The 27,703-nt window shown below is 49.3% G+C and overlaps 1 protein-coding gene across 5 annotated transcripts in view; it reads left to right on the top strand.

The window, feature by feature from the left end:
- The first annotated feature begins 12,677 nt into the window (after positions 1-12,677).
- Positions 12,678-27,703, top strand: part of LOC105465260 (RAB11 family interacting protein 5) — a 38,601-nt gene continuing 23,575 nt past the window's right edge. For all 5 annotated transcript variants that reach the window (XR_011611899.1, XM_011713593.2, XM_011713589.2 and 2 more), the window contains exon 1: positions 12,678-13,327. Coding sequence is in view for 4 of the 5 variants with exons in the window: in XM_011713593.2 (XP_011711895.1) it covers positions 12,897-13,327 (431 nt within the window). In the remaining variant the exon portion in view is untranslated. The remainder of the gene's footprint in view (positions 13,328-27,703) is intronic.

Raw genomic sequence — 27,703 nt, 5'->3', positions numbered from 1 at the left:
GGTATCACTATAGATACATGAGTATTTATTTTATTTCATGGGTTATAATCCAATATGATTGTAATTTATTTTGTGGCTCAAATTGTTCCAGCTCTGACCATTGGGAGCTTGTTTCTGGTTGGCTCCTGTATTCTGCTGACATAGTGCACCTTCCTCACCTCCCTTTCTTCCCTGATGATTTCCTTACTTTTTGGCATTACAAAATGATCCAGGCTAATCTTGTGTTTTCTCTGCCCTAGTCCTATAATCAGACATTTCTCTAAGGAGCCTGGTTCTTTGTATTGGAGGATGGTAGTTAGGAACCGTAATCTGAGTGCTAGACGTGCTCATTGCTACTGAAGTATTTACCTATTTAAAAAACTGTGTTTTTCAAGTTTTAACGTTCCTCTTCTATCTTCTAGCTCTTCCTTTTTTTTTTTTTTGCAATTTGTTGAAAAAACCTGGATTGTTTGTCCTATGGTTTCCCATAGTCTGAATTTTGCTGATCATCCCTATGTTATTGGTTTAATGATTTTCTCTGTCCCATATATTTCCTGTAAATTTATATATAGTTGGATATAGAGGCTTGATCAGATTCTGGTTATATTGGGGGGTGGGGCAAGACTGCCTCATAGATGGTGGTGTATTCTTCCATCAGCAGGCACACAGTTCCTAGTTATCTCTTTTAGTCAACAGCCACTGACAATCACTGCTTAGATCCATTAATTCATTATGGGCTATGAAATGGTGCTATTCCAACTCAATTATTCCTTCTTCATTCATTTTCTGAAACACTTCTATATTTCAAATATTTGTCTTGTTATTCTTATTGGTGCTGAATTTGTTGTGCCTTTGTCCAGTGGAAGCATCTTGAGTTGGCTCTGGAATCCTTTTGATGCAATCCTGGTGGTCTTTAATGGCTTTCCTTCAATATGGCATCTGGGAAGCAGGAAAGAGGTAATGCCCTCTGCAGCTTCTAGGTGGCAATACTTCCTTCCCTTGGGGAAAAAAAAAAAAAAACCCCACTAAGTTTCTGGTTAGGGCCTTCAGAGATTCACCAAGAGAAGGAATAAAGGAGAGGGAGCAGGTGGGGATGGGGAAGATAATGAGTTCAACTTAAGGACAATTTTTTTTTTTTTTTGGAGATGGAGTCTCATTCTGTTACCCAGGCTGGAGTGCAGTGGCACAATCTCGGCTCACTGCAAGCTCCGCCTCCTGGGTTCACACCATTCTCCTGCCTCAGCCTCCTGAGTAGCTGGGACCACAGGCGCCTGCCACCGTGCCTGGCTAGATTTTTGTATTTTTTTTTTTAGTAGAGACGGGATTTCACTGTGTTGGCCAGGATGGTCTCCATCTCCTGACCCGTGATCAGCCCGCCTCGGCCTCCCAAAATGCTGGGATTAGAGCCACTGCATCCAGCCTCAACTTATAATTTTGTTATGGGCTGAATTGTGTGCCCTCAAAATTCATATATTGAAATCCTAACTCCAGTTCCCCAGAAGCCCTAGAATGTGACTATACTTGGAGATAGGGGCTCCTTTTTTTTTTTTTTTTTTTTTTCCTTTAAGACAGAGTCTTACTCTTCCAGGCTGAAATACAGTGGCACAATCTTGGCTCACTGCAACCTCAAACTCTTGGGCTCAAGCAATGAACATAGAGTCTTTTTTCTTTTCTTTTTCCGAGACAGAGTCTCACTCTGTTGCCCAGGCTGGAGTGAAATGGCGTGATCTTGGCTCACTGCAATCTCCACCTCCTGGGTTCAGGTGATTCTCCTGCCTCAGCCTCCTGAGTAGCTGGGATTATAGGCATGCACCATCATGCCCAGCTAATTTTTGTACTTTTGGTAGAGATGGGGTTTCACCATGTTGGCCACACTGGTCTTGAACTCCTGACCTCAAGTGGTCCTCCTGCCTCGACCTCCCAAAGTGCCGGGATTACAGGTGTGAGCCACTGCACCCGGCCTGAACATACAGTCTTTAAAGAAGTGATTAGGGTAAAATAAGGTCACATTAATGGGGCCTAATTCAATATGACTGGTGTCTTTGTAAGAAAAGGAGGCTAGAGCTGAGAGTGGTGACTGAGAGGTAATCCCAGCACTTTGGGAGGCTGAGGCTGGAGGATTACTTGAAGCCAGGTGTGCAAGACCAACCCAGTCAGCATATTGAGACTTCAGTCTCTACAAAGGTAAAAAATTAGCCAGGTGTGGTGGTGCATACCTATAGTACCAGCTACCTGAGAGGCTGAGGAGAGATCACCTGAGCCCAGAAATTCAAGGCTGCAGTGAGCTATGATTGTGCCACTGCACTGTAGCTTGGGCAACAGAGCAAAACCCTGCCTCTAAAAATAAATACATAAATTTTAAAAAGATAACAGGAGATAGGACATAATCAATACACAGACTGAGAAACAACCATATGAGATCACATAAGAAGGTGGCCATCTGCAAGCCAAGGAGAGAGGCCTCAGAGGAAACTAAACCTGCCAACACCTTGATCTTGAACTTCCAGCCTCCAGAACTGTGAAAAAATACATTTCTGCTGTTTAGTCACCAGTCTGTGATATTTTGTTATGGCAGCCCTACAAACTAATAAAATTTGTTGAATTTGAAAGTATGTGTGGGTATACAATAAATACGTGCAATTTCATATGTCAACTTAAAAATAAATAAATTTGAAAAAGGTATGTATGGGATGTTTTCATGGCATTTGTAAGTGTTTATCTGAGGTTCAGGAAAGAGGACTGGGCTGGAAGTAGACATACGGGAGGTGAGAACATTTATAGAATGAATAAAGCCGCATGTGTAAAAGGGAATCTTTAGGGAAAATCTAAGGAGTAAAATGAGAAGAGGGATGAGAAATAAACCAACATTAAGAATTTGGAAGCTTGGCATGGTGGCTCACGCCTATAATTCCAGCACTTTGGGAGATCAAAGTGGGCAGATAGCTTGAGCCAAGGAGTTCAAGACCAGCCTGGGCAACATGGTGAAGTCTTGTCTCTACAAAATATATGAAAATTACCCAGGCGTGGTGGCATGCGCCTGTGGTCCCAGATACTCAGAAGGCTGAGGCTCAGGATCGCTTGAGCCCTGGAGGTTGAGACTGCAGTGAGCCATAATCGCACCACTGCACTCCAACCTGGGTAACCCCCTGCTTTGGGGGAAAAAAAATTGGGGAAAGGAAGAGAAGCCCCCTGAAGGAGACCCAGAAGGTATAAGGGAGAGGCAGAGCAAAGGCATGAAAGAGTGGGGTCCCAGAGGCAGAGAATGGGTTTGAGGGAGTTTGGGGGAAGGAAATGGTTAACTACCACATGCGGAGGGGAGGTTAAGATAAGGACTGAAGGAGGGCCTGGGATTTTGCAATTATGAATGCAAGAACAACAGGGTAGAAGGATGGAGAGCCAGGCTGCTGTGGAGTTGGGTATGAATGGGGCAGTAAGTGGATAAAGGCAGGGGAAGTCAATCATATTTAGGAAACGTCTCAGAAAGAAGGACATGGTACTGGCAGTATTGAAAGGGTGTTGTGATTTTCTGGCTTTATTGGGAAGGACATGAGCATATTTATATGATGAGAGGAGGAAACAGTGGATGAGAGGTACAGAAATGAAGGGGAGGATAGAACCCTGGACTGCCTCAAAGCAGAGTAAGGAAAATTAAGCACTCAGGAACAACTCTTCCTCTGAGATGCAAAAAAATGCAGTTGGAGATTGTAGATTTGGGGTAAGAACCTGGGGATGAATATTCATGTTCAACTTTTTGTGTGGACGCATGTTTTCGTTTCTCTTGGATTTATATCTAGGAGTGTGAAATGGCTGGGTCATATGGTTACTACATGTTTAACAATTGAGAATCTGTCGAACTGTTTTCCAAAGTGTCTGCATTGTTTTACATTCCTACCAGCAGTGTATGAGTTTCCAGTGTCTCCACATCCAGAAAACACTTGCCCTCTGTCTTTTTATTATATCCATTCTATTTGGTATGAAGTGATATCTCATTGTGATTTTGATTTACATTTATCTAATGGCTAGTGGTTTTGGTGTCTTTTCATGTGCATGTTGGCCATTTGTATATCTTTGCAGAGAATTATGTATTCAAATCATGCTCCCATTTTTAAACTGGGTTGTCTTTATTGTTTTTCTTTTGTTTTTGTAGAGAAAAGTCCTCACTCTGTTGGCCAGGCTGGAGTGCAGTGGCAAGTTCATAGCCTACTGCAGCCTCAAATTCCTAGGGCTCAAGGGATCCTCCTGCCTCAGTCTTCCAAGTAGCTAGGACTACAGGTGAGTGCCACCATGCCTGACTAGTTAAGAAAAAAATGTTTTTTGGAGAGATGAGGTGTTGTTATGCCCAGGCTGGTCTCAAATTCCTGGACTCAAGCAATCCTCTTGCCTTGGCCTCCCAAAGCATTGGGACTACAGGTGTGAACCACTGTGCCTAGTCTGTCTTTTTATTGTTGAATTATAAGAGTTCTTTATACATTCTGGATACTAGTTCCTTATGAGATATATGATTTGTAAATACTTTCATCCTGTGGAGTGTCTTTTCACTTTTTTTGATGGTGTTCTTTGAAGCCTAAAAGTTTTAAATTTAGATGGAATCCATTTTTTTTATTTTATTTCACTTATTTTGAAATGGAGTCTTACTCTGTTGCTCAGGCTGGAGTGCAGTGGCATGATCTTGGCTCACTGTAACTGCTGCCTCCCAGGTTCAAGCAATTCTCCTGCCTCTGCCTCCCGAGTAGCTGGGACTAGAGGCACACACCACCACACTCAGCTAATTTTTGTATTTTTAGTAGAGACGGGGTTTCACCATGTTGGCCAGGCTGGTCTTGAACTCCTGACCTCAGGTGATCCACCCACCTCAGCCTCCCAAAATGCTGGGATTACAGGCGTGAGCCACCATGCCCCGCCTTTATTTATTTATTTTTTCAGTTGCTTGTACTTTGGTATATCTAAGAAGGTTTTGCCTCATGCAAGGTCATGAAGATTTATTCCTACGTTTTCTTCTAGGAGTTTTATAGTTTTAACTCTTACATTTAGGTCTATAATGTATTTTGAATTAATTTTTGTGTGCGGTGTAAGAAAGGGGGCCCGCTTAATTCTTTTGCATGTGAATATTCAGCTGTCCCAAGCCATTTGTTGAAAAAACAACACCTTCCTCATTAAATGGTCTAGGTACCTTTGTTGCAAATCAGTTGGTCATAAATGTAAGGATTTATCTCTGTACTCTATTTCATTCCACTGGTCTATATGTCTATCTTTATGCCAGTACCACACTGTCTTTATTTGTAGTAAGTTCTGAAATCAAAAAGTGTGAGTGCCCTGACTTTGTTGTTCTTTTTCAAGATTGATTTGGCTATTTTGGGTCCCGTGCATTTCCATGTGCTTTTCAGGATCAGCTTTCCAATTTTTGCAAAAACAGTAGTTGGAATTTTGAGAGGGGATATGTTGAATCTGATGCGTATTGCCATCTTAACAATGTTAAGTCTTCAGTTCCATGAACATGAAATACCTTTCTATGTATTTAGGTTACTAATTTCTTTCAACAATGTTTTGTAGTTTCCTTAGATATCTTTTTTTTTGAGACTGAGTCTCATTCTGTCGCCCTGGCTAGAGTGCAGCGGCACAATCAACCTCCACCTCCCACATTCAAGCTATTCTCGTGCCTCATCCTCCCAAGTAGCTGGGACTATAAGTGTGCACCGCCACACCCAGCTTATTTTTGTATTTTTTGTAGAGAGGGGTTTTTGCCATGTTGGCCAGACTGGTCTCGAACTGCTGACCTCAGGTGATCTGCCCGCCTCAGCCTCCCAAAGTGCTAGGATTATAGGCATGAGCCACCACACCTGGCCTTGACTTCTTTTGTTAAATTTATTTCTAAGTATTTTATTTTTTGATGTTATTATAAATGGAATTGTTTCCTTAATTTTATTTTCAATTGCTCATTGCTAGTGTATAGAAATACAATTGATTTGAATGTGTTGATCTTGTACCCTAATAACCTTGCTGAACTCATTTATTCACCCTAACAGATTTTAGTGGACTCCTCAGGATTTTCTATTTACAAGATCATGTAGTCTACAGAGGTAGTTTTACTTTTCCTTTCCAATCTAGATGACTTTATTTCTTCTTCTTGCCAAACTGCCCTAGCTAGAACCTCAAGCACATGTTGAAATAGAAGTGAAGAGAGGGGACATTCTTGTCTTATTGCAATCTTAGGGAGTATACCATGACTTTGAATGGGATGACTATGGTTTGTAAAGATGTCAATTTTTTCTCCCAACAATTTGTCTCACAATTCTAAATAGAATTACAGCTCATGTGGATGGATACAAAGTGAGAGTATAAGATCTTTGGGTGGAGATTTGCTCTTCTGTTGTAATAAAACATTTAAAAGGCAACAATAAAACAGAATGATGTAAATCTCAGTGAAAGAGAATATCGAGTTCAGACTGTCTACAAATATATATATATATATGTGTATATATATATATATATAAACTTATATGATAAACCCAATGGTTAAGGGATAGGGCTTTGCAATAAATATTGGGAAACTTGGATAGCTGTTGGGGGAGAGCAGGCTAGATATTCACCTGAAATCATTCACCAAAATGGTTGCTAGCAGGATTTAAAGAGAATAAAAGAACAAACAAAAATCCAAACAACTTAAAAACTTGAAAAAAACCTAAATGAATATTATTGGACCTGTAAGTTTGGAAGCACTCAAGCTTAAAACAATGGAAGGAATTCAGGGATTTGATTATCCAATTTTATTTATTTATTTAGACAGGGTCTGAGCTCTGTCACCCAGGCTGGAGTGCAGTGGTGTGATAATGGTTCACTGAAGCCAGGACGTCCCGGGCTCAAGCAATCCTCCTGCCTCAGACCTACTCTAACCCCCTCAGTAGCCAGGACTACAGGCGTGCTATGCACGCCTAGCTAATTTAAAAAGAATTTTAAAAAAGAGACAGGGTCTTGCTATGTTATCCAGGCTGGTCTAGAACTCCTGGGCTCAAGTAATCTTCTTGCCTCGGCCTCCCAAAGCCCTAGGGTTACAGGCATGAGCCACTGCACTCAGCCTACCTAATGTCTTATATCAAAAACATATCTAGGCCGGGAGTGAGGGCTAAAACCTGTAATCCCAACACTCTGGTAGTCCGAGGGGGGTGGATCACCTGAGGTCAGTAGGTTGAGACCAGCCTAACCAACATGGCAAAACCCTGTTTCTACTAAAAATACAAAAATCAGCCAGACATGGTGGCATGCACCTATAGTCTTAGCTACTGGGGGAGGTTGAGGCAGGAGAATCACTTGAACCCCAGAGGTGAAGGTCGCAGTGAGCTGAGATCGTGCCACTGCACTCCAGCCTGGGTGTCAGAGCAAGACTCCGTCTCAAAAAAAAAAAAAAAAAATTAAATTAAAAAATATCTGCAGTAAATATAAACAACAAAGTGTTACTATTCTTTTTCTTTTTCTTTTCTCTTTTTGAGATGGAGCCTTGCTGTCTCCCAGGCTGGAGCGCAGTGGCGCCATCTTGGCTCACTGCAAGTTCCACCTCCCGGGTTCACACCATTTTCCTGCCTCAGCCTCCCGAGTAGCTGAGACTACAGGCGCCCACCACCACGCCCGGCTAATTTTGTGTATTTTTAGTAGAGATGGGGTTATACCGTGTTAGCCAGGATGGTCTCGATCTCCTGACCTCATGATCCGCCCACCTTGGCCTCCCAAAGTGCTGGGATTACAGGCGTGAGCCACCGTGCCCGGCCTTCTTTTTCTTTTGAGACAGGGCCTCATTCCGATGCCCAGGCTGAGGTGCGGTGACGTGATCACAGTTTATTGCAACCTCGACTTCCTAAGCTCAGGTGATCCTCCCACCTCAGGAGGCATGTGCCACCACACTCAGCTAATTTTTGTATTTTTTTTTTAGAGATAGGGGTTCACCATGTTGGTCAGGCTGATCTCAAACTCCTGGACTCAAGCCATCCTCCCTCCTCAGCCCCTCAAAGTGCTGGGATTATAGGCATGAGTCACTGTGCCTGGCCATGTTACTATTCTTAACATATAAAGTATTTGTACAAATAATTAATAAGAAATTAAGGCTTCAAAGAAAAATGAGCATAGAAAATAGGCAATTCAGAAAATAGACAATTCATTAAAGGAGGAAATACAAATGACTAATAACTGAAAAGAAGTTCAATCTCACTGGCAATCAAAGAAATGCAAATGAAACAACAAGGAGGCACAAGCTTTTGCCTTCAGCAAAGATTTCTAAGATGATAATTCATGCTCATTACTGCTTAGGGTGTGTTGAGATAGCTCTCGTGCTAACCCTATGAAGTAATTTCTTATTAGCAGGCCCATTTTACAGAGGCGGAAACAGACTCAGTAGGGTTCAGTAATTTGCGCATGCTTATACAGTTAGTAAGTGGTGGCACCAGGACTTAGACCTGGGCATGTGGTTCTGCTATAAAGAGGGCCTGGAAAATAGCTGCAGGAAGGTGAGGTAAAGAACAGATGGAAATGTAGCTGGAAGAGCAGGACAAATACATGTGAAGTGTCTACATGGAAAAGCCAACGGGCTTAGTGGTACTGAAGAGGGAGCAATGAGTGGAAGTTACACATATGTGGATGCTTTTCAAGCGAGAACTGTCTCCAATGGACTACAGAGGCCCAGGAAGGCGGTGAGGACACCCAGCCCTGGGGAGGCAGAGGAAACTGATGCTTTTGGGGTCTTGTTGTCTAACATTTATGCAGGCTGCTGCAGGGAAGAGGGGGGGATCTCATCTTCTAGAGGACGAAACACACCTTTAGATGGCCAAGACCTCAGTATCTGTTTTCGCTGTTTTCTGTTTCTGCTGTTTTCTGCTGTTTTCTCAACCACAGACAGCTAGCAGACCTGGCTTTTCCTTCTAGGGCCAGGCAATGTAGGGTAGGAGCCCTGGCTAGTTTTGTTCCCCTTCTATAGCCAGCCACAGTCCAGAGCCAGCAGGAAGCTTGAGCTTGCCAATCTGTGAGGGCCAAGGCAGGAGGAAAGAGATTCAGAGGGCAGGTGAGGCAGAGGAGCCATCTGAGTTCTCCCCGCCCTTTCCCCCTTTCCCGGTGCTTTGCTCCTCCTTGGTAGAGGAGGAGGGAGGGAGGAAGTGGGAGCAGTCACGTTGGAGAACAGGCAAACAGATGAAACAGAACCGCTAAAGGAGTGACCCATTTATGTTAGTTGAAGTTTAGTGATGATATTGTCACATGCAAAGTCCTTGAAGAATTCACTCTTAAAGTAGGGGGTTCATCCTGACTCTTGTAACCTTGGTTACCTCAAGCTTCATCTGTAAAATGGGTGTGAGAACACTTCCTACTTTATTGACTTTAAATGGATCTAGTGCTTGGAAAACCAACAAGCTGGTGTGAGAGCAGAGTGCCACAGGCAGTAAAGCCACTCAGTCTCTGCAATTTTCCGATTGGAGACTTGGGGAAAATCACCCAAGCTCTTTCTGCTTCTGTTTCCTCATCAGTGAAACCAAGGGTAGCAATAGCACTTGCTTTAAATGGTTATCTTCAGGGTTAAACATGATTATGTATGTGTGTGTGTGTGTGTGTGTGTATGTGTGTATTGTATGTATATAATTTTTCTTTAGTATACAGACTTATAGCCAAGAGTGATAATATATATAAAGTAAATGGTAGAACCAGGACTCCAAAGCCCACAGAATTAATAATTATACTTTAGATGTCTCAAAAACCATAATGTATATAAAACAAACACATATAGTGTAAAGACTAGAAAGAAACACAACAAATTATTAACAGTGTTTATTTATGGATGGTTGGGTTATGATTTATTTTCATTTTTTCTTTCTTTTTTTGAGACAGAGTCTCACTCTGTTGCACAGGCTGGAATGCAGTGGTGCGATCTTGGCTCACTGCAACCTCTGCCTCCCAGGTTCAAGTGATTCTTGTGTCTCAGCCTCCTGAGTAGCTGGGATTACAGGTGTGCCCCACCATGCCTGGCTAATTTTCATATATTCAGAAGAGACGGGGTTTCACTATGTTGGTCAGGCTGGTCTCGAACTCCTGACCTCAAGTGATCCTTCCGCCTCGGCCTCCCAAAGTGCTGGGATTACAGGCATGAGCCACTGCGCCTGGCCACATTTTTTATTTTTTTTGAGACAGTCTCATTCTGTAGCCCAGGCTGGAGTATAGCAGCACAATCTGGGCTCACTGCAACCTCTAGGTTCAGGTGATCCTTGTGCCTCAGCCTCCCGAGTAGCTGGGACTACAGGCACCTGCCACCACACCCGGGTAGTTTTTTGTCTTTTTAGTAGAGGTGGGGTTTCACCATGTTGCCCAGGCTGGTCTTGAACTCCTTGCTTCAAGTGATCCACCAGCCTCGGCTTCCCAAAGTGCTGGGATTACAGGTATGAGCCATCCCACCTGGCTTGAGGTAAGAATCATTATCCCCATTATCCAGATGAAGAAATAAGGCCAAGAGAGGTTAGAGAGTTGGCTTAAACTTTGGGTTTCATAGCTACTAAGAGGCAGACAGCCAAGATCTGTAGGCAGATCTGGCTGTCTTTAAAGCTAGGTACTACCGTCAGGGATGCTGGACCATGGGGCTGGTGCCTAGGACTTCCCCACCCCAGTCTTCTGATGAAAGAGTTAAGGTGGGAGGCTGTGAGGACTGGGCCTGTGCTGGGTGTGCTCTCATGGGTCTCCTCTGCCTACTCTACTGGTTTCCTAGGTTCATATTTCCAGTAGAGGACATAGCCTGAAAGGTGGACAGTCGAGGGGTACTGTGGAGTCTCCCTAAGAAGAAATACATGTTTCTCCTGTTAGGTATCCTATAGAGCAGGGGTTCCCAACCTTTTTGGCACCAAGGACCAAAATGTAAGTTTCCACAGACTGAGGGTGGCAGGGATGGTTTCAGGATGATTCAAGTGCATTACATTTACTGTGCACTTTATTTCTCTTATCATTACATTGCAATATATAATGAAGTAATTATACAACTCACCATAATGTAGAATCAGTGGGAGCCCTGAGCTTGTTTTCCTGCAACCAGATGGTCCCATCTGGGGATGGGAGACAGTGACAGATCATCAGGCATTAGATTCTCATAAGAAGTCTGCAACCTAGATCTCTGGCATGCACAGTTCACAGTAGGGTTTGTGCTCCTAGGACAATCTAATGCCACGGCTGATCTGACAGGAGGTGGAGCTCAGGCAGTAATGCGATAGGAAGCGGCTGTAAATTCAGATGAAATTTCACCAGCTAGCCCCCACCACCGCTCACCTCCTACCATGCAGCCCAGTTCCTAACGGGACATGGAGGGTTACCAGTCTGTGGCCCAAGGGTTGGGGACCCCTGCTATAGAGGAACTAAAAATAATAGCGTAACTACACAAGATTGAGGGATGGAAGTGGGTGTGAGCCAGCTAAATCATTATCTATCATAGGAGAAAGGCCACAGACAGTGGCCAGTCCTGATAAATCCAGATGTAGCTATGTGAGCATCTTAATGTAATGATGTGGAGGTAACCATCAGACCTGAAAACACCAGTGGCTTTAAGTGGTATCCCTGGTTTGAAGGATGGAGAGGGAGTTCTTGCTTTTCATTGCAAGCCCTTCTGTCCTATTTGATTTTTTTAAAAAAGCTGTGTGTATTATTTTAAAATTATTATTTTAAAAATACAGGCTCTGAAAGTTAAAAACAAAACAAAACAAAACAGGCCCTGGGGGCATCTAGTGGATTCACAACCCTCCCCCATCTAAGCTGACATTTCATCTTCTGGAAAATAGGGATAAAAGCCATACTCACCCCACAGAGTTGCTCTGAGGATAAAATGAGGTAATGCATATAAAAGCACACAGACCACAGTTGGCTGAAATTCAGCATCTATAATTACTAAACATCGTTATTATCAATAATAAACTAAGTGTACGTAATACTCAGGCCCTGGCACATAGTAGGCACTTAATAATGGGTGGAAGTAGTTATTTAACCCCCCACCAGGGCCTGTAATTTCCCCCAACCCGTGACACACTGGCCCCAAGGCTCCGAGTGAACACTTAAATATTGATGTGGTTACTCATTTATTCATCACTCAGCTCTCCGCCGCAGAATCTGAGGAGGGTCAACCCCGCTCTCGGGCCTCCCGCGCCGCGGCCTGGCCGCATCCCGGCCCCCTGCGCCGGGAAAGGTTGGAGGCGGCGGCAGCTCACTCCTTTCCAGGTCGCCGATGCGGGACCGTCACGTGGCGGGGCGGCAATCGCTCCGGCTTCTCTCTGGCATTTTCCCGGGCAGGGGCGGACTGGAGGAGGGGAGAGCGCGGCCCAGGGTCAGGGGAGCGGCGGGGGTCCCTATCACCCCAAGTCCGCGCCAAGAGGCTGGCCATCCCAGGGGCGGCGGGCCGGGACCCTTTTAGGGCGACGGCTTTCCAGAGCAGGGACTTTTAGAACGGAGACGTGGGATTGGCCTGGAGGCGCAGAGCGGGTTTTTTGTACCTGGCCGCGGGTGTTGGGCTCCCCACAGGCGAGGCCGGGTTGCTTCGGGCGCCCCCAGCCAGGGGCGGGGCCACCGCGGGAACTCCGCCCACCCTCTGCAGAGGGCGCGCGCCGCCCCTTCCCGCTCCGGGCGGGTCTGCGGCTGCCTGGGCGCGAGCGGCGTCCCCGCATCCCTGTCGCACCGCTACGCGGGTCGGGGCGGCGGGCGCGGGGCGGGGAAGGGGGCGGGGCGCTGACGTCGCGGCGCGGCCCCCGGCCCGCGGCCCGGTGGGGCGGGGAGGCGGCGGCCGGTCGGCCCGGCCCAGCCCAGCCGGCAGCTGCGGCGGCGCTCGGAGTCGGTTCCTGACCGCCTTCTGCCGCGGCCGAGTTTGTCACCAGGTCCCGGGGTCTGCACCGGCTCGGCCAGACTTCGCCCGCCGCTTCCCCGCCATGGCCCTGGTGCGGGGCGCGGAGCCGGCGGCGGGGCCTTCCCGCTGGCTGCCCACGCACGTCCAGGTGACCGTGCTGCGGGCCCGCGGGCTGCGGGGCAAGAGCTCGGGCGCGGGCAGCACCAGCGACGCGTACACCGTGATCCAGGTGGGCCGCGAGAAGTACAGTACGTCGGTGGTGGAGAAGACGCACGGCTGCCCCGAGTGGCGTGAGGAGTGCTCCTTCGAGCTGCCGCCCGGTGCCCTGGATGGCCTGCTGCGGGCGCAGGAGGCCGACGCGGGCCCGGCGCCCTGGGCCGCGAGCTCTGCCGCCGCCTGCGAGCTGGTGCTCACCACCATGCACCGCTCGCTTATCGGCGTCGACAAGTTCCTGGGCCAGGCCACGGTGGCGCTGGACGAGGTCTTCGGCGCAGGCCGCGCCCAGCACACGCAGTGAGTAGGGGGCGCGGGGGCACAGAAACGGCTAAAGGCCTAACTGGGCGGGGCTGGTGGGGGATCAGGACCCTGAACTTCCGCCGGGCGGGTGAGCCCCTTGCCTCGCGCTCAAGGTCGTAAACCGACAGACACGTTGGTTCTTCGCATTTCGGGGTCGCCTTCATGCTCCCCAAACGTGCGCTGTGTGCGGCTCCACCGCTAGTGGTCCCTGAGAGGCCTGGGGGAGGTTCAAGTGGTGGCGAACGTTGGGAGTAGATTGTCAAGTAAAGTTAGGAATGAGATTCAGAGGCTTTGGGGCTATGGAAACCTCAAGAAGGGAAATCTTGGGGCCATTCTTAGAGCCTCCGGGCCTACCTCCCTTTCCTCAAAGGGGAGGGGAACTGCGGGCGCCTGTCCGGCAAGGGAGTGGAGAGGCACAGACTTGCCCTGCGGGGGAAGGAAGGCCAGGTGTCTTTCTCCAGGGCGAGGTTGAATGTTGATTACCCTGCTAAACGTAGAAGCTGGCTGCAGAGGGCATCTGCTTCTTGCCTGGCTCTCAAGATGCCCTCCACTATCTAGAGATGTCACCCCCCCCATCCTGTCTCTCTGTGTCCTGTGTCCCTGGTCTGAGGGCAGGAGGAGCTCCTAAGCAAAAAAAGGAAACACTTGAGTCAGCCTTCCAGTGGCCTGCCTGCCCTGCCCTGCCTGAGGTAGGAGGCAGCGGCATGGTTAATGCACAGCAGGAGATTATCTCCCGGTCATTTCCACCTCAATGGGCCATGTTTTTTTAAAATCATTTATTTTGGCAGCATTTAACCTTGCCTGTGTTAAGATCAAGGCTTCAGCCTTGGAGCCCCATTTCCTGTTTTGGGCTTGGGCAGGAGCTGGAAGCCAGTCCGGGGGCTGACAGCCTGCTGTGGATCACTCAAGTGGTTAACTTGGGAGTGATCTGGGTAGGAGGGTAAGGGGATTGGGGCAGGACTGTGCCTTAGGTCAGGAGAGGTGCCGCAAACGTTTGCCCTGGTGGAATGGCATCCACTGAGTGAATAAATCCAGGAAGGCTTGCAGGAGGAAGGGGATGAGCCTGATGCAAACCCAAATGAAAGCAGGATTTAGGTAAAAAGGATCTGACCTTGAATGTTTTCCGAAACATGGGTGTGAAATGACCTTCCTGGCTGTCTCTCTGTGGCCTGGGATGAGGAGGGCATTAGTGCAGGGCAGGTTCCAGGCGTGGCTGTGACTTAACTCCATCTCCCCATCCCCTGGCCTGCTCCCCTCCTTCCTTCATGACTTGCTGTTTGGTGGCTGGGTGTGGAATCATGTGGTATAGCTTGGACCTTGTTTTGTTTTTTTCCTCCTTTCTGTCCTCTCCCTCCTTCCTGGTTCCTGGAGCCCAACAGGGTGGGTATATGGGGCGAAAAGCTCTCCCCTGGATCTCTTAGCCCATTCTTTTTCAGAGGAAGTGCCTGTCCCCCAAATCATCCCACCCCTTCCCCCAGTCCTTCACCCTCCACCAATCAGCTACTCTGACCAGACTGGTAGATGACACATCTGTTCGGGGGGTGCTGGGGGAACAAGAGGAGGCAGACCAAAAAAAGGCTCCAGGCCTGCAGGGAGCAGCTTCTTTGATTGTTTTTTCCAGTTCCTGCCCATGCTTTCCTCTTGGCCTCTGGATCTTCCTTAGCTGAGCTGGCCAAGCCTGTAGGTCCAGGTGGACCCGTTTTCAGCCAAGAACAGCCTGTCTTGGAGAATTTGACTTAACACCCCTTGATCTGAATGGGAGCCTTAATTTACTTTATAGAAATAATCTTTTCCACCAGGATCTTTCCACACGCACCTGGCTGTTTTCTCTGATGCTATGACCTGGTTTATTTCTAGAACTGGGAGGGAACAGGAGTGGGGAGGGTCACTTAGGGTGGGCAGAGGAAAGTATGTGAAGTTGGCCTGGTGCTCTAGTTTACTGGACCTAACACAATGCCCACTGACAGAGAAGGAGGGCTGTCAACCCTGCTGTGGTCCCCACCTCTGGCTCTAGTGGTCATTCCTGGTGGTATTTCCTGGAGCACCCTGCTGTGGGCTACCGAGACTGAGTCTGAATGCTGCCTGGTAGGGAGAGGGCAAAGCAGAGAAGACCAGGGTGTACCCTCCTCAGCTTTGGATAATGGTGGAAAAGAAAAGTATCTATTCCTTAACTCCAGGAGTTGGCTGCGGTGGTGTCAGGCAGGGCAGATGGTGGCCCTTTGCCAAGAGAGGACCTGACTGGGGGAGGTACCTTCATGGTTGGGAAGGGGCTGCAGAGTGGCACTGGACAGATCCCAGTCCCAAAACTGCCACCTGTGGCAAGTCATATAAACTCTTGGTGCCTCAGTTTTCACATCTGTAAAATGGAGATAATTTATACCTTCATAGGGTTGATGTGAGGGATGAAATGAAAATGCAACTTAAGCACCTAGTACAGTCCCTGTACATGGTGAGTGGTCAGTGCAGAGCAGTGATGGTGAAGGGAGGTTTTGGTAACAATGTCTGGAAGAGCTTCTTATGGGATGGGGGAGACGGTCTAGAACTTAGAGCCTAGGAAAGCCTCAGAATCATGGGTAATGGAGTACACAGAAGAGTACGAGAGTTCCCAGCGAAATGAGCTGGCCCTTTGCAGCTCTCTGCATTCTATTTGCTGCTAGAGGCTCAAGAACTAGGGCTGGGCTTGAAAGGCCTCTGCAGTCCTGAAGCCAGGCTCAGATAAGCCCTGCAGCTCTGCAGCTCTCCTCCCTGGCAGCCCTGTCTGGAGCTGCCCCTGCCCTGTTGGGAAGGGAGGATGGCCCAGGGCTTAAAAACCTGGACACTGGGGTTTCATTCTCAGTTCTGTGACTTACCAGCAGGCAGGTTACTTATCCCACTTCCTCACTTCTAAAAAAGTCATGATGATGATCATAGAGTTGTACAGATTAGATAAGACACCATCTGTAAAAGCCTTAATGTAGTTCTGGATACATAGAAGCTCTCACAATATTAGCGTGGTGGTGACTCTGGGGCCCTGTTTTGTGTGATGGTGGTGGCTGGGGTGGTAGGTGCTTTAGCAGCCTCCGAAGGTCTTGTGTCAGTGGGGCAGTCTTTGAAATGAGGAATTTCACCAGAGGCTTCCAAATAATTGAAGAGGATATTCTCAAAACAAAATGGAACGGTAGTACACAAGGAAACTAATGATCTCCCCTCCCTCAGTAGAACTGTCCATGGATCGTCATGTTCCTGTGAGTCTGGAAATCCTGGATGCTTCTCTGTGATTTATTTTCTGGTTTTTACCTTTTTTTTTTTTTTTTTTTTTTAAGACAGTGTCTCACTCTGTTGCCCAAGTTGGAGTGCAGTGGCGGAATCTTGGCTCACTTGCAATCTCTGCCTCCCAGGTTCAAGTGATTCTCCTGCCTCAGTCCCCTGAGTAGCTGGGATTACAGGTGTGTGCCAGCACACCAGGCTAATTTTTATATTTTTAGTAGAGACCAGGTTTCGCCATGTTGGCCTGGCTGGTCTCAAACTCCTGACCTCAGGTGACCCACCTGCCGTGGCCTCCCAAAGTGCTGGGATTACAGGCATGAGCCACCACGCCTGGCCCAACATCCTTCTTAGCACTCCCCAGTGGGTATCCTGTGTTTGCCTCTCTGACTCCCAAGACAGGGATGGGATGTGGTAGTTAGTTAGTTCTCCTTGTTCCTTGTGGGGTCAGATGGGTCATTTGGACCTGTCTGGCCTTTATGCAATTGGTGTGGATCACACCCTCAGGGAGTGGACCTGAATATATCAGAAGAGGGAAGGAAGGAAGCAGCAGCAAAGGTTTTGGAGTAAGAAGACAGGGCATCTGCCACAGGGCCATTTTGCTTGGGGAGACCTGGTCTTTGCCCTGGAATGCTGGTCTTTGTGTGTTTTAGGAGAGGAGGAGGAGAGAGCACAACTGTGTTATATGGAGCCCCTGTCCACCTTCTCCCTCATCCTGATAAGGGTGAAATGGTCCCTGTGGTAAGGCCTGGAGTGTGACAGACAGGATCATCATCCTGTTGGATCAATGGTTAGAGGCTGGCCTCTTGGGAACTTGGGTTGGGATCAGTTTGTCTTTTTTCATCACAAAGACTAGAACTGTTGTGACCATGAATCATGGCCTGCAAGAGGCTCCATTCAGGCCCTGCTTAGACTGTGCCACTTGGCAAGGGAGCTCGGAGACCTAAGGCTGTGAAGGATGTAGGTCTGAGATGAGAGCCTTCTGCCTGGCTGGTCATGGTGTTCTGAGACCTCCTTAGGTGGGTGGGTTTGGGGGCACTGGGAGGCACCTGAGGGGACATGCCTCCTGTTGGCCTAAGGCTGGGATGGTCTCTGAAGGCTTCCATCTATCCTGTAACCCACAGACAGCCTGGGCAGACAGTTGTGGGCAGATGGTGTGTGACCCCACAGCCTTCTCTCTATTGGCTTCTGGGTGTGACTCTGCTCCTCGGAAAACAGCCGTGGTCACTTGAGCCCCTGGCCTTGGCTCCTGCCCTAGCCCCAGAGCTGGCATGGGAGGCCTGTGGGGCTGCTGGGGAGGTCTGCTCTGGCTGCAGGGGAAGGGTGTGGCTGCACTCAGAAGCCAGTCATTGGTATGCAGAAGCTCCACTGCCCTTAGTTATGGGGTAGTTTTTATTTGGGGTTGCTTGAGCAGCAGCGTCTGCGGGTGTGGGGCGGGGTAGGAAGTGTGACTCCTCAGTCAGGCTGGGCAGCTCTTCCTCTCTGGCCCAGCAGCTTCCCCTGCCCTCCCCATCTGCCCCTGGCCCTGAGCCCTGGCTGGGACCAGGGAGTTTCAAGGGGCCTGTGGTCAGCCCCATCTCTGCCCCGCCTGCCTGTCCTTGTAGGCAGCTGACTGCAAGGCACAGCTCAGCAGAGCCACATCCCGGTGACCTTGAGGGCTGTCCTCCTCTGCTGGGAGCTGCCCGCCCCGCTTGTCACTGCTGCCACCTCAGTGCTGTGACGCTCTTGTCTAAACCACTGGCCTGGCCTTGTCCAGATGTTCTCCTGCCCTTCCCACCCTGCGCAGGGACAGATGATGAACATAAGAACAGGAGCTGTTGTCGCTCTGCTCCAGGGGAAGCAGTCCTCTTTTTCTTCCTTTGCAAAATGGTGTAGTCATGAAGCAGTTTTGTTTTTCCCCACGGCCAGGTAATAAAAATGAGTCCACACGTGAGTCTGCTGTGCACCTGGCAGTCCCATCGGGGAAGAGTCTGATCACTGTGCCCTTACTGAGCTGGCCTGAGGTTATTTCTACCTTGGGAACAATGGTGGCCAGAGAAAGGCTTGGCTGGCCACACAAGGCCTCTGTGTGGAGCTGGGCCCCGGTCTCTCAGGAGCAGTAAGTAGGGCCTCCCAAAATGGGGCTCCCAGGGGCAGCCAGCACCTCCAAGAAGCTGCAGGGCGGGGAGGGGGTATCACAGGCCACCTTGACCTTTGGTTCACCTGGTAGTGGGGAAGGGAGCACAGCCCTTACTCATGGGACTCCAGCATGGGAGCTGGAAGAGAGCTCAGACAGGAAACCGAGACTCGCAGAGGGAGAGCTGCACACTCTCAACTACCCAGCACTTAGTGGAGGGTGTGCCCTGTGTGGTTTCCATTAGACCCGGGCAGCCCACAGAGCTGTAGGATTTGGGATAAAGAAGAGGTGGCATTTGGAGCCCTGTGTGTACCCCAGGGTTTCTGTGGAAGTGCCTGCCGGGTTTTAGTGAGATGGGGCATTGGGCTTCTCTGCTGACCTGGAAGGGCAGTCCAATCCAAAGGCAGTTCTGGAGGCCTGAAAGGCCAAGAGTGGGCCACTGGTACGGGAGAGATTCCAGAGAAGGGGAGGCCCGGACATCCCCCTCCATTTGGAGGAAGCCCTATAGGCAAGTGCTATGTTTTGGGGCCTAGACAGGGAGCCCTGGAGATGTTGGGAGTAGACAGAGCCACTGGTGCTGGCTGTGGTCAAGGCACACCTCTGTGAGGAGCGGACACACACCAGACCTGTCGGCCATCATGGAACCCATCTGCCTCCCCAGCCTTCTCTGAATCCCCACACCTGGAGCATGTGGCACCTGTTTTGGTGCATTATTTTCATTGCCTGGTTGGTCTAGTACATCACTGATGAAGGCCTGTCTAGGTGCTGGCACTGTCTTAAGGACTGGACTTCCGTTTGTCCACGGCAAGCCCTTGAGGTGTAGGCACTGTTTAACAGCTGAGGAAACCTTGGCATGGAGAGGTAAAGTGACTTTGCTTTTTCTTTCTTTTTTTGGGGGGATCTGGCTCCATCACTCAGGCTGGAGTGCAGTGGTGCCATCATAGCTCACTGCAGCCATGAACTCTCAAGTGATCCTCTTGTCTCAGCTTCCCAAAGTGCTGAGATTATAGGCATGAGTCACTGGACTTGACCACAGCACATGGCACAAAATCAGGATGTGAACCCAGGCAGTCTGGCTTCCGAGTCTGTGCCCTTGGCCACCACACCACACTGCCCACTTCAGTCTTCCCCCATGTCTCCCATGACCCTGCTCTGCACAGGGCCAGGTGCTCAGCTGCTGCCTGCTAAGGCTTCCTCTCTCCTCCTTGACATGGATCTCGGGGGTTAATCTGGTGCTTTGTAAGCATGACCTGCTTCTCCTGGGTGAGTCCTTGGTTTATTGGGATAAGCACATTTGGTCTGCAGCTCTAGCCTTGTGTCCGTCTCAGAGGCTGGGGGGTGTTGTCTCTTACTTTGGGAGGGAGTCACTGCCACCAGATAACTCTCAGGAGTGGAGTGAGGGCTGGGTGTGGTGGCTCATGCCTGTAATCCCAGCACTTTGGGAGACCGAGTCAGGAGGATCATTGAAGGCCAAGAGTTCAAGAGCAACCTAGGCAACATAACAAGACTCCATTTGTAAAAAAAATACAAAAAATTAGCTGGGCATGGTGGTGTGCTAGTAGTCCCAGCTACTCAGGAGGCTGAGGTGGGAGGATCACTTGAGCCCGGGAGTTCAAGGCTGCAATTAGCAATGATTGCCCCACTGCACTCCAGCCTGGGTGACAGAGCAAGATCCTATCTCAAAAAAAGAAAAAAAAAAGGGAGTGGAGTGAGGCTTGAGAAGGTCAGCCTCACTTTCCACCAGGGCACTTTCCACCCCTGGGAGATTTGCTCCTTTCAAGCAGGGCTTGGGGGCATCAGCACATACCAGACTCTGTAATCCTTCCCAAGACGTCACATGCTGGTTTTACTGTGACAGAACACTCCGAGCCATCCTGTTCTTCCTCCTGCAGCAATACAGTCATTTGCTATTTTTTCCCTTCTGTTTCACAACGTCCAGGAAGCAATTACTGAACAACCATTGTAACCACTGTGCCTAGGTCAGTGCTGTGGGGGAAACCAGGGAAATAAAGTGGATAGCCCTTTCTCTAGAAGGGCTAAAATATGTTTGAGACAAGCCTAATGCAGCAAGGACAGTTCCTCTACAAAGCAGCATGTAAAAAGTGTGAGAGAGTGAGGGGATCAGGAGAAGGGGGAGCTCACCAGTTGGAGTGATCAGGGTGGGCTTCTTGGGAGAGGCAAGGCCTTGAATAACAGGTGAGATCTGATTAGAGGCAGGGTGAGTTGGAGGCAGGGAAACTGTGAGTGTGGTGGGACTGGGCCAGGAGAGGGAGTGAGGGGAGCCAAGCTTAGTTTCCTGTGTGCTGCTCTCAGCAAAACAGCCTGACTTTCTTTACTTCCTATTTACTTCTTTTTTTTTTTTTTTGAGACAGAGTCTTGCTGTGTTGACCAGGCTGGAGTGCAGTGGTGTGATCTTGGCTCACTGCAGCCTCCGCCTCCCAGGTTCAAGTGACTCTCCTGCCTCAGCCTACCGAGTAGCTGGGACTACACAGGTGCATGCTACCACACCTAGCTAATTTTTGTATTTTTAGTAGAGTTAGGGTTTCACCATGTTGGCCAGGCTGGTCTCGAACTCCTGACCTTAAGTGATCTGCCCACCTCAGCCTCCCAAAGTGCGGGGATTACAGGCGTGAGCCACCGCACCCGGCCCCCATTTACTTTTGAGTAGTTCACCTGGTCCAAATTCTAAAGGTACAGAAGGGCACGTAATGAAAAAAATTTCCCTTGCCCCACCTTGAGTCACCTAGCTACTCTCTTCAGAGACATCTAACATTACCAGTTCTTGTGTAACCTTCCAAAGGTATTTTCTGCATTTAGAGGCAAATGTGTTGTGTATTTTCTTCCCTCCCCCATTTTTGTTTTCCCAAATGCAACGTTCTCACCACACAGTTCTGTACTTCCCATAAGCCTGGCAGGGGAGTTATTGTTTGTCTCCCCCTGTTGTGGGGTCTGAACTGAGACCTTGGCAGAGGGGACCATCGCCACTTGGTTTTGTTTTCCTCAACCTGAGTCTCCTGCTCAGGGTGAATATGGAGTTAGGAGCACACTGGCGAAGGGGATGGGTTAAGTGGAATTTCTTCTTTATTTTTCCACCTGTCGGAGATCCCCCGAGAGAGGTCATCTTGCGGGTTCTGTCCTTCCTTCTGGGCAGGGTTGTTGCTTTTTGGTCCTGGGCCACCTCAGTTATGTGGGGCCGATGATGGCCTGTAAAAGGCCTTTGATAGACAATAAACCTACATCTTTCTGTGTGGTTTGGCCTACTTTTAAGGGTGCCTTCCCAGTGTCACCTCATTTTATTCTTCCCTGAGGGCAGACAGGGGGACCACCAATTTTTTTTTTTTTTTTGAGATGGAGTCTCGCTCTGTCGCCCAGGCTGGAGTGCAGTGGCCAGATCTTAGCTCACTGCAAGCTCCGCCTCCCGGGTTTACGCCATTCTCCTGCCTCAGCCTCCGGAGTAGCTGGGACTACAGGCGCCCGCCACCTCGCCCGGCTAGTTTTTTGTATTTTTTTTTAGTAGAGACGGGGTTTCACCGTGTTAGCCAGAATGGTCTCAATCTCCTGACCTCGTGATCTGCCCGCCTCGGCCTCCCAAAGTGCTGGGATTACAGGTTTGAGCCACCACGCCCGGCCAGGGGACCACTATTTTTGCGAATATGGAGACTGGGGTCTCAGGAGGTGGAATGACCTGTCCAAGGTCACACGACTCAGCCAGACTTCTGATGTCTAAACCTGATGCTTTTCTCCCTACACTGTGCTGTCAACCCTACATCTTTTCTGTTGCTCTCTGTGGTTTGACTTGTCTCCAGCCATTTTTGCAGCTTTTCCTTGTGCTGGGTGAGCTGACAATGACAGACCTTTGGAGCCTACAGTATTAGGATGAGGATTAGACGAAGTGCTTGTGCCCAGGAGGGAGGGAGGCTGGACCTGGCTGGGATCTGAGGAGGGCTGAGTGAGCTGTCTGTCCCCACAGAGGCAGGGGGAACTCATGAATGAGGACCTGGGCTCCCTCCAAAGGTTGCTGGTGCCAGGCATGGTGCCAGGCCAGGTGATAAGAATCATCTTCTGGCCTGATAAGAGGCTGTATCCTGTCCTGCAATTATGTCTGGCTTGCAGTTTTACTGTAGATACCAAATCAAAAGGTGGGGTAGGCGGTGGATGCGGGGAGACAGCAGGGGTTGGCTTGACGCCCACACAGCTCCTGTGTGCTGGTGTGTGAGGCAGGCTGCTGGGGGGGGGCACTTGGAGAGGAGAGCAGGCATCAGGGTGGAGGAGGCTCTGGGAAAAAGGGTTTTCCGACTGTCTCACCAAACTCTGAATATAATAGTTCTAGTTTCACTTTACCTTGTCTTTTAACTGCCTGATTTTATCACCCTCATTTTACAGAGGTGAAATGGCTGCTTCAAGCCACTGAGTAAGGCAGAGCCAGGACTAGAACCTAGGTCTCCCGTCTTCCAATCCGCTGGGGTTCTCACACAATGCCCTTAAAATCATTGTTTTTCCAACTTGTTTCTGAGACAAAAGCCGAGCCCTGCCAATTCCATGTCATTTACCCGTCAGGTGTTAGAAGATGTTCTGCATCTCGGGCCCCTTCTCAGGTGGTTAGGGATAAAAGGTAAATAACTGTCCCTGCTGTCAACAGTAGTGAGAGATCAAAGTGGAGTGGCTCTGCCATAGTGCTGCTGCAGGGGGCGAAAAAGGGGTGCTCCCAAGGGGCCCTCTGGCTCTCCTGCCTCCCCCATTGTTCCTGTCCCAGTTCAGGCTTAAAAAAAATTTTTTTTAACCTCTGCTCTGGACTATTACCTTAGCTGCTGCTGCCTTTTTATAAACCAGAGTGCCAGTTTTTAATTAATGGTGAGAAATAACTGCTAAGGCATTAGGAGTTGCTCAGGTCAGCCTGGCCATGGGAGCTACCCTGGGCTGTGACTGTCCCTTGCTGGTCCCCTGCCTCACCTCTCTGCCGTCCCTCCCTCTTCCTGCAGCCTAGTGTCAGTCCTGTCCTTGTGTTGTACCCTGTCGTGCATTTCAAGGCCCAGAATACAATTATGGCTCCTTAGTGTGACATTAGGGGCAATCTTCTCCTGCCTGCACATCTGCAGTCTGCATGTTCTGTCCCTCGCACCTGGAATGTCTCCCTACCCCCTCCTCGCCTCTTTCCCACCCATTGTTAAGGGCCCAATATAAATGCCACGTCCTGCACCCTCCTCCCGAGGTCAAATCCCTCCCCTTGAGCCTTCCTGTGTGCTTCATTTGTGCATTTTTATGGTGTCAGTCTTTGGAAGAGGCCTGTCTTTGGAAGAGGTTGGGGCAGTGGCTGCAGCCAGAAGGAGGAAGCTACAGACTTGGTGGGTTGTAGCCATAGCAGGTGAGGCTCAGGTGGGGACCAGCCCAGGGAAATTGGGGACTGTGATGTTGGGGGCATGATCAAAACAAGCTCCAGAGTAGCCTGCTCCCAGCTAGCAGGTGCATGTGGCTGTTTTTGTTTCTCTGGAGTCACCTTCATCAGCATGCAAGGGTTTGAGGGTCAGCCTGAGCACTGTGGCGTGACGCTGGGGAATCTGAGGGCCTTCAGCCAGCTTCTTGCCCTTCACCAGGCCCCCTGTTCCCTTAGCTGGGTGGGAAATGGGAGCAGCACCCATCCTCTGCTTTGAGCTCTCAGCCTGGGTCCCATGCAGTGGGCAGGGAGGGGAGGACCTAGCCTTCTGCTGAGTTTGCTCCCTCCCCACTCTAAAGCAGGTTTTCTCAGCCCTTTTGGTGCATGGATTCCTCAGAATAAGGTCTTTAAATATACAGCATTGCAAAGTACACCAATGGTGTTGAAGTATAGTTCTCAATATAAAAGCCAGCACTGCCAGGCGCGGTGGCTCACGCCCGTAATCCCAGCATTTTGGGAGGCCAAGGCAGGTGGATCACGAGGTCGGGAGATCAAGACCGTCCTGGCTAACACAGTGAAACCCTGTCTCTACTAAAAATACAAAAAATTAGCTGGGCGTGGTGGCAGGCGCCTGTAGTCCCAGCTACTCAAGAGGCTGAGGCAGGAGAATGGCGTGAACCTGGGAGGCGGAGCTTGCAGTGAGCAGAGATCGCGCCACTGCACTCCAGCCTGGGTGACAGAGCGAGACTCCATCTCAAAAAAAAAAAAAAAAAAAGGCCGGGCGCGGTGGCTCAAGCCTGTAATCCCAGCACTTAGGGAGGCCGAGACGGGCAGATCACGAGGTCAGGAGATCGAGACCATCCTGGCTAACACGGTGAAACCCCGTCTCTACTAAAAAATACAAAAAAAAAAAAAAACCGCCCGCGGTGGCGGGCGCCTGTAGTCCCAGCTACTCGGGAGGCTGAGGCAGGAGAATGGCATGAACCCGGGAGGCGGAGCTTGCAGTGAGCTGAGATCCGGCCATTGCACTCCAGCCTGGGCGGCAGAGCGAGACTCCGTCTCAAAAAAAAAAAAAAAAAGCCAACACTTTGGGAGGCTGAGGTGGGTGGATCACCTGAGGTCAGGAGTTTGAGACCAGCCTGGCCAACATGATGAAACCACGTCTCTACTAAAAATACAAAAATTAGCTGCGTGTGGTGGTGGGTGCCGGTAAGCCCAGCTACTTGGGAGGCTGAGACAGGAGAATCGCTTGAGCACAGGAGGCGGAGGTTTCAGTGAGCCAAGGCTGTGCCATTGCATGCCAGCCTGGACAACAAGAGCAAATCTCTGTCTCAAAAGAAAAAAAAAAAAAAGAAAAAGGAAAAGCACTTATTAAAGAAACATAAGTGCTTTATTACACAGGAGGTCTAATGACTTTACAATTCAAAGTAGTGATGAGTATAAATATTTGTGACATCTGTAACTGCAGAAATGTGATAGGAAAATAATCCGGTTTCTCTTGGTGACAAGCGTACAGGTACTGCTTCTATACTACTACTGTTGCAAAAATTCATAGTGGGAAGACATGCTAAATTTTGTTAGAGATTGGGGGAAATAAATGTGTGATTTTTCCTCCCATCTAACACATACCCCCTGCTCTAGAGAAATAGGGGGGTAACTTTCCTTTGGATTCCTTGGTTGGGCAGAGACATAGGGATTTCTGGGCATAGGGGGTGAGTGTGTGTTGTACTTGCAGAGGGGGGCAGCATGGTATAGTGGTCAAGGTCGGGGGCTCTGGAGGCAGGGAGCCTGCATTCCAGTTTTGGCTCTCCTGCTTACTGTGTTACTGGACCCAGTGCACGTCTCCTTACCTCAGTGCTCACACTTGCTGAATGTGAGCGCCGATGCTCATGTGCGTTTCCCGTGTGCCGGGCCCTGTTCTGAATGCTCCACGCATAGACCATTGAATCCTCATGCAAGTTGAAGACCTTTATTCCAAAAGCTTGGGACAGAAGTGTTTTGGAGTTTGGATTTTTGGAATATTTGTATTATCTGGCCAGTTGAGCATCGATATAAAAATGCAAAATGCTCCAGTGACCATTTCTTTTGAGCATCATATTGGTGCTCAGAAAGTTTTGGAGCATTTCAGATTTCAGATTTTTGGGTTGGGTTATTCAGCCTGTTGTCTTGTGAGGAGAGGGTAAGCTGCTATCACCATTTTATAGACAGCCTAGGAAATGGAGGCATAGAGATGAGGTCACACAGCCAGCACGTGGTGGGGCTGGGGCTTAACCCAGGCAGCCTGACGCCAAAGTCCATGCTCTTAGCCACTCCCAGAGTCTGCCTCCCAAATCAACCTCACAGGGTTGTTAAGAGGATTGAGTAAGATGTAATTCCATGTGTTCAGTGCTTAGTATTGTGTCAGCACACAGTAGGTGCTAACTGAGTGATTGTAGTTGGTAATAGGGATAAGATTAGTGGACCTTGAGGGCCAAGAGATGGGCTGGAGTTGGGTCAACAGTGACTCTTCTGTTCACAAAGCTGGACGCTTCCCACATCTGGTTGGGCATCTTCTCTCCCAGGGAAGTTAGTGAGATTCTTAGTTCAGTTGGGGGCTGAGGAAGTGTCTCACAGTTAAAGAAGGTCTCATTTTGGAAACCTCCCTTTAAGCCTGACATCTCTGGCTCCTGCCCTCCGGAGGCTCCTGTTTGGGGGTTGGGGTGGGGACACTCTTTGCTCTTTGGGAGCTCCAGCTCTCACAAGTAAGACCCTTGGGTTTGTAGCAATAGAAAACCATAGAGCAGTTGTGAAGGGGGCCCACATTAGTCACAGAATAATTTGTTGGCTCATTGAGCAAATATTTGAGTGTCCACTGTTAAGTGCTGGGGGTACAGAGATGAGCAGAATAATACACTTGACTGTTGAGTGAGGGAAGACAGATGCTAACAAGCCTTGAACATGTGCAGCATTTTGTCACGTTGATGTGCACGTGGGGACATGTGTGCGCACACACACACAGTACCAGCTTGTGGTCAGTATGATGATGAAAGAGGGTGAGGGGGACTGGGTGTGGTGGCTCACGCCTGTAATCTCAGCACTTTGGGAGGCCAAGGCGGGTGGATCACCTGAGGTCGTGAGTTCAAGACCAGCGTTACCAACATGGAGAAACCCTGTCTCTACTGAAAATACAAAATTAGCTGGGCAGGGTGGCCCACATGCCTGTAATCCCAGCTACTCAGGAGACTGAGGCTGGAGAATCGCTTGAACCCGGGATGCGGAGGTTACAATGAGCTGAGATCAAGCCATTGCACTCCAGCCTGGGCAACAAGAGCAAAACCCCATTTCAAAAAATAAAAATGAAAATAAAAAACATAAAGAGGGTGAGGGGTGGTTGCAGTTGGGGTACTCGGGGAAGACTGAGGAGGCTCGGATGAACAGAGCCCTGACTCGAGTGAGTGAGTGAACCGTGGCCAGAAGGTCTGGCCTGCGTCTTGGGCAGAGGGAGCAGCACGTGGAGTGGCCTTGAGGTGGGAATACACCTGATGGGTTCAGGGACACCAGAAGGATCAGTGTGGCCCGAGTGCAATAAGAGATGCAGAGAGTCGTAGGAGCTGAGCCCCAAAAGGTGCTGAGTGAGGGAGAGCGGGGCGTGATGAGCTCCGAC

This window comes from Macaca nemestrina, chromosome 13 (assembly GCF_043159975.1).
Source record: "Macaca nemestrina isolate mMacNem1 chromosome 13, mMacNem.hap1, whole genome shotgun sequence".
Lineage (NCBI taxonomy): Eukaryota > Metazoa > Chordata > Mammalia > Primates > Cercopithecidae > Macaca > Macaca nemestrina.
This window is presented reverse-complemented; position numbering and strand designations above follow the sequence as displayed.